We start from the raw sequence: 13,720 nt of genomic DNA, 5'->3' as shown, positions 1-13,720 counted from the left end.
GCTTCTTGCTTTACAGAGATATATGTAATAAAGTGAAATCTACATGCCAAGCTTCTAATTCATCCTGTTTTTCCAAAACGTCATTAGTTCTTTCTTCACATATGCTGTTGAATTATTTGTAAATAATATAAAGAAAAGAATCCAATGTACTGAATGTGATACATTTAGAAGCCATTTAGATAACCAGTTTTGAAAATGTTGCCTTTGGTTTCTTTCTTTGCCAGTGTTTGAACTTTGCTTGAATAACTGTTGGGATTATTTAATGCATTTATAGCTTAATTAGAAAGCCAGATAAATTTTAGTACTTTTTAGTCATTCTAATTTGTATGGTAACGGGATTTTGTATTTTAAATCTGTTAGACATTAAAGGTATTACAAATAATTGGTGAAAGATTTGATATGTAAGAATCAAATTTCTTATTTTTTATGTATATTTTTATTTATTGTTATGAAAGTAACTAAAACATAAAATTTAGAAACCCATTAGGTTACACAAGAAAACTAAAGGAAATTAATTAAACAAAATACTTGTGACAACACTTAATGGATTGTACACATTCCAGTTGTGCTTTACAAAAAAAACCATTAAGCATAATAAATATCTTTTGCCATATTGTGAAGTGCATCTGTAGAGAAATGAAGTGAAAAATCTATTTGCCTTGGCTTTACAAATGAATAGTGTATAATTGTCTGTTATAAGTGGAATCATTCTAGAAATAATAAAGGTGTACTTCTGGTTCATTTTTTGTATCTTGTTGTATGTAGTTAAGTTACAAAAAATTCTGAAACAAACCTACTAAAAATAATTAAATATTAATTTAAAAATCAGATTTTTTTGTGTACAACAGACTTGTAATGTTAACTGAAAGATTTCCAAATTTCATGATTAGAAAATTTGGTTACAGTATGTCTATTTTAAAGGCTACCATGTATGGTTACAAGGTTGATTATTTTGACCAAACTCATATAAATTCAGTTAGAGAATGAGCAAGTTTATATTTTAAACTTTTTTTTTCATTTATAAATTTTAATAAAGTTCACCAATTAAAGATTTTAATTTTGTGTTTTATATACTTCATACATTTTCTGTTTCTTATCTAATAAGCTTTTATATCTTTTAGGATTAAAAAATATGTTGTTGCTAGTATTTGATGTCTTTAACGTGTGTTTGTTCCTACAGCTAATTAGTGGGTACTTCCCAAAATCTTTTTCAGAGTTCTATCACCAGTCTTTTCCTAGCACAGAATCTCTTGACCGAGCTGTCACAGTAAAATCTCGAGATTCTGCTCCTCCTTTACCCCTCCCCCCTTCTCGATTTGATAGAGACTCTCACACAGGTATAGATCTCACATTCCCACCTCCTCCACTTTCAACATTCACAGGAACTGTAGCCTCTCCTTCATCCTATCAGACTCAAGTTCATTATTCTCCTTGTCTCTCTTCTAATCAGTATCCCCTTATCCCAGGATCAGCCCACCCTTCTCTTTATGCTACAGGAAGGAGAAGGCCTGGTGGTCATGATCCAAAGTCCTCTCCATTTTACCAGTATTCTCTAAAGAAAACAGAGCGGGGCAAGAAAAATGAATTAGGAATTCCTTCTGCTCCATCAGCCCCCAGCCTAGCTTCTACACAGCCAGGAATGACAGCTGATGACTTGGATGCCTCAGACAGTATTACTGATGATGATGATACATTGTCATCAGGTTTCAGTGGTGATTAAAATTTTCCTTTCTCTTTCTTGATGTGACTGGATGCATTGTTATAAAAAAGAACATATTGCAGCATGAGCTTTTGTTCAACCTTTGCTTGAACACATTCCCTTCTGATTTATATTTTGTTTGATATTCATATAAGTCACAACTCTTCAACCATTTTGATCTCTCTTCGTTTTATTGAAGACTTCTGCATGACAACGTTTCTCTCTTTGTATTTTGTTTACATTTTAGTGAGTAATATAGATGTTGTATGGCATGTATTGTACACTGTTTAAAAAGTGGCATATACTATATATGTTACTATTCTGTTTATTTTTACATTATTGTTCCTTTGTTTTATTGCATGAATACCAGTTGTAAAAGTATCATCCAATTTATAATGCATTTTGCAGTGTTAGTAGACAATCACATAACCCTTTTAGTGTTCTTTTGAATTTATAGTAGTTCATAGTAACAAGCAAGTAGTTTTTTTCCCAGCAACATGTTGGATTTCCTTGAGCATTTGATTTCCCTGCACATCTGAGACTTACTGTTTTGTGTATCTGATAGATTTTATGTTGTGTATGTAAAAATTTTAACTTGTGAGAGCTTGAAACAGGTATTTGTAGATATGAGATGTATCATAAGATGTCTGTCTTAGATAATACTCTCTTACAGTTTGTGGAAGAAAAAGTGTAACTTCTGTGTATGTTTTTATAAGGTAGAAGATTATCTTCCTAAGATTTTCTGATCACAAAAATGATTTTTTTGTTAAGCCTTTCACATCAAATAGGTCAAAGTATACATGTCGCAATATTTTAGTTACATTCACAATGTAATTAAACTACTTTATTAACAATGTACACAAATACTTGGCATCAAACATAATAAATAAATCATGTTTTAGTATTTAAATTTTAAGTTTTTAATTTTATAAGGAAATATTTTAGAAAATCCTCAATCTCCCTAAGTTTGAGAACTGTGACATTTGCTCTTTGATTTATTTTCACCCATCTGAGAAATAATGAATTTAACATGCATTATTTAGTATAATATTACTCAGGTAAAGCAGTCTTTATAGCCTTCGGTCTTTTTTGGTTTCAGAGTCAGAAACAAGAAAATCAGATATTTCTTACTATGCCCATCTATCATATTCTCTTTCACAAAATGCCAGTAGTTCTGACATTTAATATTACATTATTTATCATTAATAAAAAGCCAATTTTAATCTATCAAATGATGTGTTATGTTGCATTGTTTTCTATACAGAGAATTGTCTGTTTTGTTTCCAGTTCAAACATTATTCCTGTGGGAAACACATCAACAGAGTTAGCTGAATATTAATGGCTCTTATCAGAAAGATAGAAAACTAGAAAAATTGTAATACTTATAGAACATTGTCTACTTTTTGTGTATTAGTATTATTATTTTGTGTCCTTAGATTTATTATTAAATAAAAATACTTATTGCAGTAGTACCTTTAATATAGGAAAAGTAGGATTAAGTTTCATTGATAGTCAAAGGCAGAAAAATAAAGCCAGTTAAGTATTAAATTGTTTGTTTTTATGTATATATTTAATATCAGGCTGTTGCATATGAAATGTCATATTTTTAAAGGAAAATATGAAACAAGTACATTGTTTTGATGTTTAATTTATTTAAATAAAATAAGTTTCTATTGATTCAGTACATTTCTTCCACATTTATAAATGCCATGTATAAAGAATTGTACATTCTTTAATGCATTGAAGTCTTCAAAGACACTTTCAATTAACCCTTGGTTTGCAAAAGTGTTTTTTCCTCTAAGAAAATGTTCAAATATTTAAAAAGTGATTATCTGTGAGGGGAAGATCTGGCAAATATGGATGAGGTAAAGTTTAATTCTGAAGTTCATTTAGTTTTTGTACAATAACACAAGACATGAGATCGAGCATTGATGTGAAGCAGCGTGAGTCCACTGTGATTGACTATTACTGGATGTTTTTGTGACAACTACTGATGCATAATTTTAAGCTCAAAACAGTATTTCTCTGCTGTGATTGTGTATACTGGGTTTAAGAATGAATACTAGATCACACCTGCTTATGACTGCTAAACACTGACTATAATCTTATTGTGAAGAGCTGGTTTTGGTGTTTCTTCGTTATCAAGCAGTTGTCTGGATTGTTATAAGGAATCAATTTTTCATCACAAGTGACAATTCTTTGAAGAAACAGTTATTTTTGTTGTGAGCAAGGAGTGAGGTACAAATTTCAACTCACCTTGTTTGATGTTTTTTTAAGTCAGTTTGTGATGTACTCATTTATCGAGCTTTTTCACCTTAGCAATTGCTTCAAGATGTTAGAAAAACTGTTGAATGATAAACATTAAGTTTATTGGCAACTTTTCTCCCCATTTGGAAGGTATCTGATTCATTTAAGGCCTTCAGTATTTGCTAATTAACCCTTTCCAGACAGGTCAAAAACTCATGTTTGTTCACTTGCATTTAAAATTTTATTAAACTACAATTTTAAATATTTATCTCCTTAACTTTGGTATCAAACTGTAGACTATAATTGAAATTTTTATATAATAATTATTTAATTTTTAATTTAAAAGTAAATATACACACACACCTTAACATTTATTTTTGTCTTGTGTTGTAAGTTGAGCACAACACTATTTCAAATTAAATGATAGTGTTGTCAAACATACAAAGTCTATAGTTTCATACGAATTAGGAACTTGATATTAAGAAGCTAGAATATAAAATAAAAACCTTTTATCTTTTCTCTTTGTATCACTATATTTAGTGAATCAAACACAGTGGCCCCCATTCACCTGTTCCTATTTTCGGAAAAGGTCCATTATAGATACCTACTTCTATACATGACATGAGTAATTAATCAGAATATCCTCTTAGTGGTTTTCTCAGCTATTCTCAATTGTGTCCTTTCTTTTTTTAAGATAAACCTTTGAGCTGGTAAGCTGAGTTTTTAGTCTTGTCATGATTTCATATGGTCATGTAATCATCACATTTTATATGATGGTTATAAGATCAGTCAAATTGACTGAACCCATACAGAGACTTATTAGTGAAAATAACATAAAATATAAAGTTTTTTTCTTGAGAAACATTTGATAAAACTATTTGGACTTAATAATGATTTCAAATGTGAAATTTCAAAATTTTCTAATGCACAAAAGTATATTTAATCTTAAAATGAAAATTAATTTGCATGTTGGATAAGTAACATGCAAAAATAAAAAAGCATGAGAAAAATGTTTAAAAACCTCAATACTTAATTTAAAATATCTGATATTTTGTGTGTGAAAGCCTTGAAATGTTTACTTATGCTAAGTTTCATGAAGATAAGCTTCCTAATTTTAAAGTAATAAAATGAAAATTATAACAAACACAAAATGATTAGGAGGTCGGTCCCTAAGACTGACCCCGAACTGAAAAAGTAAATGGCTGTCTGCCCCAGGGTTCATTTTTCAAGGCTCATCTCACCTGAGTACTGTGCTGTGCCCTTACCAAATGCATGATTAATAATACAAGCTGCTTTTGCTACATTGTGACAAATATGAACTTGTACAAGAAAACACAAATATCAGTTTTACCTGTGGTGACAAAAATCTTTATAAATATGATTTAGTTTCTGAAATAAAAAAAATTAAGTGAGCTTGGAATGAACTAGATAATATACTATATTATTCTGACAAATTTATGATAATGCATCTCTTTCAGCTACTAAAAATCAAGTTTCAAATTTGCACATGAAAATCTGACATATCTAGTGTAACAGCCTGTTATTTTAAAAGTAACTGAAGTGTAGAAATTAAAATATATTATGTCAGGTTATGCAAAATAAAGAAATATAATAATAATTAAAATTTTTCACAGTTGTGTTTATAAAAATAAAACAAACTTAATTCCTTTGCTACAAAGTCAGTAGAATCATATGACCTTATTACCATTTTGTACTCATAATTTACATACTATAGCTTTTAATGCACGTTATGTGTTGTCACAGAATTTGACATAATTTTATTAAATGATAGAAGTCTTTTATATACAGAAAAACACTTTTTAATGAAATATTTTTACTAAAGATTTAACCATGAATACATATAGCATTTCTATATACTACTACAAGTGTTGAGTGATTTCCATATCAAGATTAAAGTTACTTCATCTCTAAGATTTCTAATGTTATTTTTCAGTAAAACTATATTTTATCTGATATTTTCTCTAATCTAATTTTATACAAGGTTGGTCAGTTTAATTGACCTTGTAACCATTAAAAAATCAAAATAAATTTATCCTTTCTTCTTTCGAGAATGACTTTAAATTGTAATATGAATCTAAATTTCTTTGTCCAAAATAGCTTCACACATATAACAATATACTTCCATTTATACATAAATGTTATTATTTTCTTGTTCTTTGACCTTCACCTAATTACTATTCTTGTCATTATAAGTTATACATCACTTGGCAAATATAGAGCTCATGTTATTACTTAAATTCATTATGAAGGGGTTACTAGTGAGCACACCTCATGAAAGAATTTTATATTTCTTATTTCACCAAATCGAAGCTCAACTAACATAAAAGGTTTCATGTTTTTACATTTTAGTTAGTTTTATAATAACAAATGAAGAAAACATGAAAATCAAGAAAAAAGTACCTGAGTTGTCATTGTTTTTCTTGCTGTTACTTGTCTATGACACTTAACCCTACTTTTTATACTAATGGTAATACTGCACTAAATAATTTTCTATTTAATCAAATGATATATTGAAAAACACAAAAATAATGTGCAGAAAACATCAGACTATTGTCAGTAGTACTGGGAATTTGTGATCTTTGTGAGGTAGATGGTTTATAGAAAGCAGCAGGTAGGAAAAGGGTGTGCTGTGGATAAAACCTAATTCTGTCAAAGTATTTTGTTGTGAAATCTACTGCAGGTGAAAAGACTCATTGCCATCAGATGTTACTCCATACATAATTTGTTGTGATGTGAAATTCCAAAATAACATACATGACCTTTCTATTTATGATTTTGTTGGGTCTTCTTGTTAGTATTATTTTAATATAGCTAAATTAGCATTAGTTTAAAATGAAGGCAATATCTGTGGAAACAAAAGAAAAGTTGCTACAGACATTTAACAAAAAAAAAATCAAAATATTTCTTTGTTAGTGCTGATGTGTCAAAGGGGAGGAAGAACAGTTGAATTCTCATATTTGAAGTTTCAGAATTTGTAATGATAAGTTAACCTATGTTTATGTTGTATTTATGTTATGTATTTATGCCACAAATTAGCTCCTGGATATAGTTTGGGTACTGTAACTCCAAAATGTGAAGTACTTCCATTTTGAAAGTGGAGTTGAAACTTTCAGGATTTATTGCTCATAGCACTATCTTCTTCGTCTTCTTTTTTTTTTTTTTTTGGAGGGTTGAACATATATCAGATATGTTGCTTCACTTGCTAAGCATATACATTAATACTTGTATGGTATTGGCAATCATGTAATCCAGTTAGTAAGATGTGTAATAAATATCAGTTTGAGAAGGAAGTATTGTGCACCCCTTTTCAATAAACAACCATGCCAATTCAATTATAACTTAAATATAGATGATAAACACTAAGTAATGTAGATATATTTATAACTGCATTAATATTATAATAATCCTAAGGAACATTTAAGAGGTAATCAATTTAACCTCATCATTGCAATCCCCTGTCAAGTTCAAAACAAAGTGCAACTTTTAAGCACATCCATTAATATATTTGTATTTTACTAGTTTATAACATTATTTCTGCATATTACTCATTTCTGTCTATTTTATCTGTCAGATACTTGATATTGATTCCTTTTTCCATTCATGAGGATTCCGAAGGTAAGATTCTGGCTTATATTTCTCTATACCTAACCCCTTTGACTGACATCTTTGAGACTAGGTTGAATCAGTCTGTATTTTTTTTTCTCATGTAAGGCTAATGGGTCTGTAATTACTGGGACAATTTTTATCAAAGAGGAGTTATTTGTCCACTGTTCAAGGACAGACAATAAGTAGTAATAAAGGATGTATGAGAAAAAGTAGACTGAAAATTTAAAAGCTAACAATAAGGATTTCTTTACATTAAGGGTAAACAAAATGTTAGAATAGGGGTATGATAAAAGAGGGATGATAAAAGAAGTCTAGTGTCTGATGGTTATAAGATAGCTTGGTTATTAAATTTTGCTTTTCCTTTGGTTTTTGCCAGTTACTTTTTAAGCAGTATTACACATCTTGGACAGTTTATAAATGGAAACTGTATCAAACAAGATGACTGCATTAATTTTGAGCTGGTCAAGAAAAAAAATTAGGAAGTTTAAAAAACAGTAAGACTCCTGGGCCAGGTAATATTTTCCAAGGCATTTTAAAGAAGATTAAAGATTGGGTATGCGAGCCGCTTATTACTATTTACTTGTCAGTCCGAGAATAGTGAACAGGTAACTCCTCTTTGATAAAAATTGTTCCAGTAATTATAGACCCATTAGCCTTACATCAGATGTGGGAAATGTTTTGGAAAGTGTGTTGAAAGGCACTTTGCAAAGTCTTCTAACAAAACTTAGAATTGTATTGGATAATCAACATGGTTTGACAATGGAAAAATCATGCCTTGCATCTCTTTTGACATTCTTTGAAAATGTTATTTCTTATGTAGATGAGGATAAGGGTGTAGATTTAGTGTATTGAGATTTCCAAAAAGCATTTGACAAGGTGCTGCATAAGCAACTTTTAAAAAGAATATTTCTGTAGGTGTGGAGGATAAGATGATAAATTGGATAGAAGAGTGGCTGGATGGAAGAAAGCAGAAGGTTGTTACCAACAGAGTTCAGTCAAAATGAATTAGTATAACAAGTGGGTGTACCTCAGGGTTCACTGTTAGAACCTTTGCTTTTTTTTTATTTACATCATTGGTATAAATGAAGGGGGATATTTATTAAGTTACTTAAATTTGCATATGATATTAATGTCTTCAATATTGCTGGTTATGAAAAAATACTGCTGATTTATAAAAATGAATTGGGCAGATATATGACAGACAGGTTTTAATTATATTAAATGCAAGACAATAGATGTTAGTTATCATAATTTGAATTATAAGTATAATTTGGAAGGGAATAATTTAACAGTGTTATGAAGGAAAGAGATCTTTGTGTAATAGTCTTTCATTCTGAAGCCACTAAGGCAATGTGGTATTGCTGTTGGTAAGACTACTAGGATTTTAGGCTGTATCTACAGATATATTGAATACAAATCTAAATAGGTTATAATTTCAATGTATAAGTCACTGGTTAGGCTACATTTGGAATAGTGTGTTCAGTCTTTGGTTCATTACCTCAGGAAAGATATTGAACTGTTGAAAAGAGTTCAGAGAAGGATTCCTAGAATTGTGCCTGGGATAGAGGATTTGTTATATGAGGAGAGGTTGAAGTCTCTTAAATTGTTTTCTCTTGAAAAAAAATAGTTAGTTTGATTGAAGTGTGGGTTGTGAAGAGAATTCATAGTGCTGATGCATCTTTTTTTCATACTTAACAGTGAAAATAGTAGGATAAGGAGACACATATATAAATTTTGTCAGAATGGGAATCATTTTCAGCTAAGACAGTTTCATTTTTTTTCAACAGGGTGGTTGGCCTTTGGAATGGGTTACCTTTGGATGTTGTAGAGGTAGTAAATCTGAGTTTAAGAAAAGACATGATAAGCATGTGAATAATAATTGCTGGGTTTAAGTTTTTTTTTACAGTAAGTTTAGAGGATGGACCAGCTGTGATGGACCAATAAGCCTTATGTTGTTCAGTTAATATTGTTCACAATGGTTCTTTCTTTATTCCCATTCTCTGATTGGGCAGCTCCCACTCAAGCTCTTTTCTGTTATTTTGTTAAAAGTGGGCTGCCAGGATCTTCCACTGAACCAGTAACTCCACCCTTCTTGACAAGAGCATTATTCTGCTAGTGTAAACCAAGATACCTTCAAACTACTTCCCTGTATTCAAACCCCACACTTGTATTGATGATTTCCCAGTGTCAGGTACACCATAAACTTTTTTTTTTCCACAACAAAATGCATCTAGGGTATAATGTTTACTTTTGCAAACAAAGATTGAATCACTGTAACTACTGGTACCTGGTTTCCATTCACTGAGGCAATGAGTAACTTGATGCTGGTGTTAGAATGCTTGGTCATATCAGTAGAACTAATATTTTTTTAAATAGTGGCATCAGTAATGTTATTAATTTTATAGTTTTATAAGGAATATGTGAGATACTTGCATGATACACAGCCAGATTTGATTGAGGCAAAAATAATCCAGCAATTTGAAAATTGCATTGTATATTATTGAACCTTGAAGTAGTAATTTGAAAAGAGATATTCTTGTTCAGTGGAAAGATCCTTCCAGTGTACTGATGCTGTCTATGTTCTCATATGCATTGGGCTTTTGATTGGTGGTGCATATGACTTGACTTCAAACTGAAGAATCTGGTTATGGAAACTCCAACAGACTGTAATTATTTGATTAGCACTTTGTTTCTTTTCTAATCTTATATGACCAACCCAAGGATATAACAAAAGTGGAGTCTTTTGCTGTTTTTTGGGAAGTCTAACAATGTCTCCTTTCAGGTAAAACAAACTGAATTTTGCAATTGTTTGTGGAGATTGAAGAACTTCTTTCATAACATTTTGTTCATACAGCAATAAGTTCACAAGGAGAAGTGAAGGAATGGGCTTGGTTTGGAAATGCAAAATACAGAATATTGGGGAAAAAATTAGCCTCCCTGACTTGACGTTATGCTTGCACCTTTTTTATAATATTAAAGGATTGGGGTAATGTTTTCTTTTTAAATTAACAATATATTTTATTTTTTGGTATACATGATGTAAAATCTGTGCTGTATCGTAATGTTATTTTTTTCATTTGCTAGGGGACAAGTGTCTCAAAGTTTGTAAATTAGTATATTTGAAATACTTTCACAATCCTACCTCTGCTACCTAAAGAGATATTTGGTGGTGGTATTCTTTCTGAAATGGAAAGTAGTGGTATGAGCAACAACCCCTGCCAGTTTCAACTTTCAGCAAAGTACAGTACACTTTGATGTCCTGAATAGAGTAACATGAAAAAGAGCATTAGTAAAATTGTTGAATTAATTTGTATCCTTCATATGCATATAGTAGTATTACCAGAAATATTTATTGAATGTCTAAGAAGTGTCTTTCTTTCAGAAAATATTAATGGCAGTTTTTCCTGTTTTTGGCCTTCTTTAAAATGATTATAATTAATATTTCTTTTCTCTAAAGGCTGTGGGACCTATCCCCCACCTCCAGAACCTGCCCCTCCTGATCTCCTTCCATCTCATGTAAGGAAGGGACCCTCTATTCCAGTGGGACACCGTACTTTTCGTACCAGTTTGGATGAGGGTACAAAAACTGCTTTTGGGTTTCTCTAAATTTAACTAACAGTTTTTCTGCTATCTTTTTGCCCAAATGAAAAATTATATATATGCTAATTTTCTTCCTGTGCAAGCATACATATTGTACTTAAACTTGCATGTTTTGTTGTGGGTCATGCTTCAACATTTTAAAAATGCATGCTATTTATTCTGAATTTTTCCACTTTTATGAAAAGAAAAATTAAATATGCAAGTTAACCTAGTGATATTAATATATTGTTTTACAGTGCAAAAATTATTGAGCTCTGTTGTAAGATTTCAGAAGTTTGTTTTTCAAGAAATAATTCCATTAAAAGGTACAACTATCCCTTTTTAAAAGTATTAAATCCATGTGGTCACCTGTGTGATGGATTATGATATGATTTTATGTAGCATTTTATTTAAACTTTTGTTTTGGGTAACTTGTACTGGTTTTCAAAGGATAATGAATTTTGAAAGTTTATATTGGCTGTTGCCACTTTCTTTAGAAAATGACTTAATGTTTGTAAAAGTCTTAACTTTAATCATGAGTAAACTCCTGATTTTTGAATTTTTTAAAAATATTTAAATCAAATAAAGTGCCATAAAGTTACAAGACTTTAACAACCTGGTCACAAAGATCAAGTTTTTTATTTTAAAAAATTTACAAAATTAATTTCTCTTTTATTAAATAATTGAATGTTAATACTGGAATAGTCAAGGCATAGAACATGTGTCAAAGTGAGAATTAGAGAAGTAATAAGATTATTCAATTAATATTTCACTGTAACCAAAACAGCTGGAAATATATGGTTGAGAAAGAAAAGACATCCAACAGAACTAGATGTCAAGAATTTTTTAAGAAATTTCTCTTTCATTGTGAATACAACAGTATACTTAAAGTTGAGGAAATCGAGTTTTCTGTTGAAACAGTTGTTGAGAGAAGAGCTATGTTAGAAAATAACAACACAACCTCTATCAACTGTGAAGTGGGAAGTGAACAGAAGTTGTTTTAAACATAAAATCTTTTTGTGGGGAACTTGATGAATATGTTTGAAAGTATGTTGTTTATTTTTTCTTGACTGTTCTGTTTATAATCTTGTGTTGAATTTGAACATTCTAACTTTGTTAGTGATTTAGATGTAGGTGTATTTAATTTGCTTTCAGTTCTGCTGAAATCCCACAAGCATAATTCACATAGCATGCACTAGAATGTTAATTCATAGATAATGCAATATTGCATTACATCCAGTGAAGGCTTTATTCTGGAAGTGCAATTAATAGCTTGTGTTGTGTTCGTTTCTCAAGTCATTATGATAATATATGCCTTAAGTTATATAGCATAAAACTTCTCATTAATGACATTATACAAATAAAATCAAATGAGCAACTGTTTTTCATTTCTAGATAGTGTTATGTAACATCTCCACATTCAACAGTTTTTACAGTTGGTGTAAGTGATATCAAAGTAAACTGGTTCCATGTGAAAGCAACAGTTGAAAACTTTCAGTCTCTGTAAATCAAAAACTTGAGGTTACTCTTCCCCTCACTCATGTTGTATTACATCATAAAAAATTAGTTTTACTGATATTACACACAGTTTCAGAACCTTCTACTTCTACCAAGCTCTAACACCTTTTTTTTTTACGCTTTTGCTGAATGGTAAGATGTTTTTTTTTCATAGTCTGCATTTTAATTGGCTTAAATTGTATCTATTAGTTGGTGTCATTGCACATGTATATCAATTCTTATAATATAATGCAAATTGCTATTAGCTATCAGTATGTGTCAGAGTTGGACTACATGTGTAAATATATACTAATAGCAATATATAAGTATTTGTAGTGTCAGACTACATGTGTGTCTAGTAATTAGTAGTGTATGCTAATTTTAGACTTTATTTTGATAGAGTATTATAAAGGTATGTCTACTAGCTTATCAGTTGGGGCCAGTGATTTTATTTATGGGCAGCAATTTAATTTTTACTCAAAGATATTGGAGGATAAGGATGATGTCTAAATCATTTTTTATCCAATATTACACTCTCCTTCTTTTTTAAGTGATGGTAACAGTTTCATTATTTGTTTTTTATATCCAAACTGTTATCGTTCTACATGCATGGTGGTGATTTGCAGTAATTTTCATGCTTAAAATTTGTCTGCCATCTTTCTACAAGTCTGTTTTAATAATTTTGCTTGTGATTAGCAATTTGTTTCCAAGATGCTTCTGTTTAGATAGTAGCTCATGTATATTGTTTGAAAAATTTTTTTTATTTGATTGTAGTTAAAAGGATGTTTTTTTCTTTCCTAACAGCAAATGATCTGTTTTAATTCAGTGCACATAATCACTTTTTTAATGCTAAAGCAAGACATGCTGATAGTAATGATGCATTGATAATGAATATTATCAACTGCATTTGATATACTTCATTTTTGTGTCCACTGGAAACATCTAAGCAACAAATTGTTCTAAAGTTCTCACCAAATGTTCACTTTTCTACAAAAACTATTCACATAACTCTTGAGTCTTAAAGAAAACAGTAACACAAATTAAAACACAAACATATGTTTTCTTAATGCA

At 30.3% G+C, this 13,720-nt stretch overlaps 1 protein-coding gene across 1 annotated transcript in view; it reads left to right on the top strand.

Annotated features, from left to right (window-relative positions):
- Positions 1-13,720, top strand: part of LOC143249282 (rho GTPase-activating protein 190-like) — a 119,902-nt gene that overhangs the window by 62,036 nt on the left and 44,146 nt on the right. Inside the window, 2 exon segments of the mRNA XM_076498845.1 lie at positions 1,215-1,712; positions 11,031-11,150. Of these exon segments, the coding sequence (XP_076354960.1) occupies positions 1,215-1,712; positions 11,031-11,150 (618 nt within the window).

Source organism: Tachypleus tridentatus, chromosome 4, assembly GCF_004210375.1.
Source record: "Tachypleus tridentatus isolate NWPU-2018 chromosome 4, ASM421037v1, whole genome shotgun sequence".
Classification (NCBI taxonomy): Eukaryota; Metazoa; Arthropoda; class Merostomata; order Xiphosura; family Limulidae; genus Tachypleus; species Tachypleus tridentatus.
This window is presented reverse-complemented; position numbering and strand designations above follow the sequence as displayed.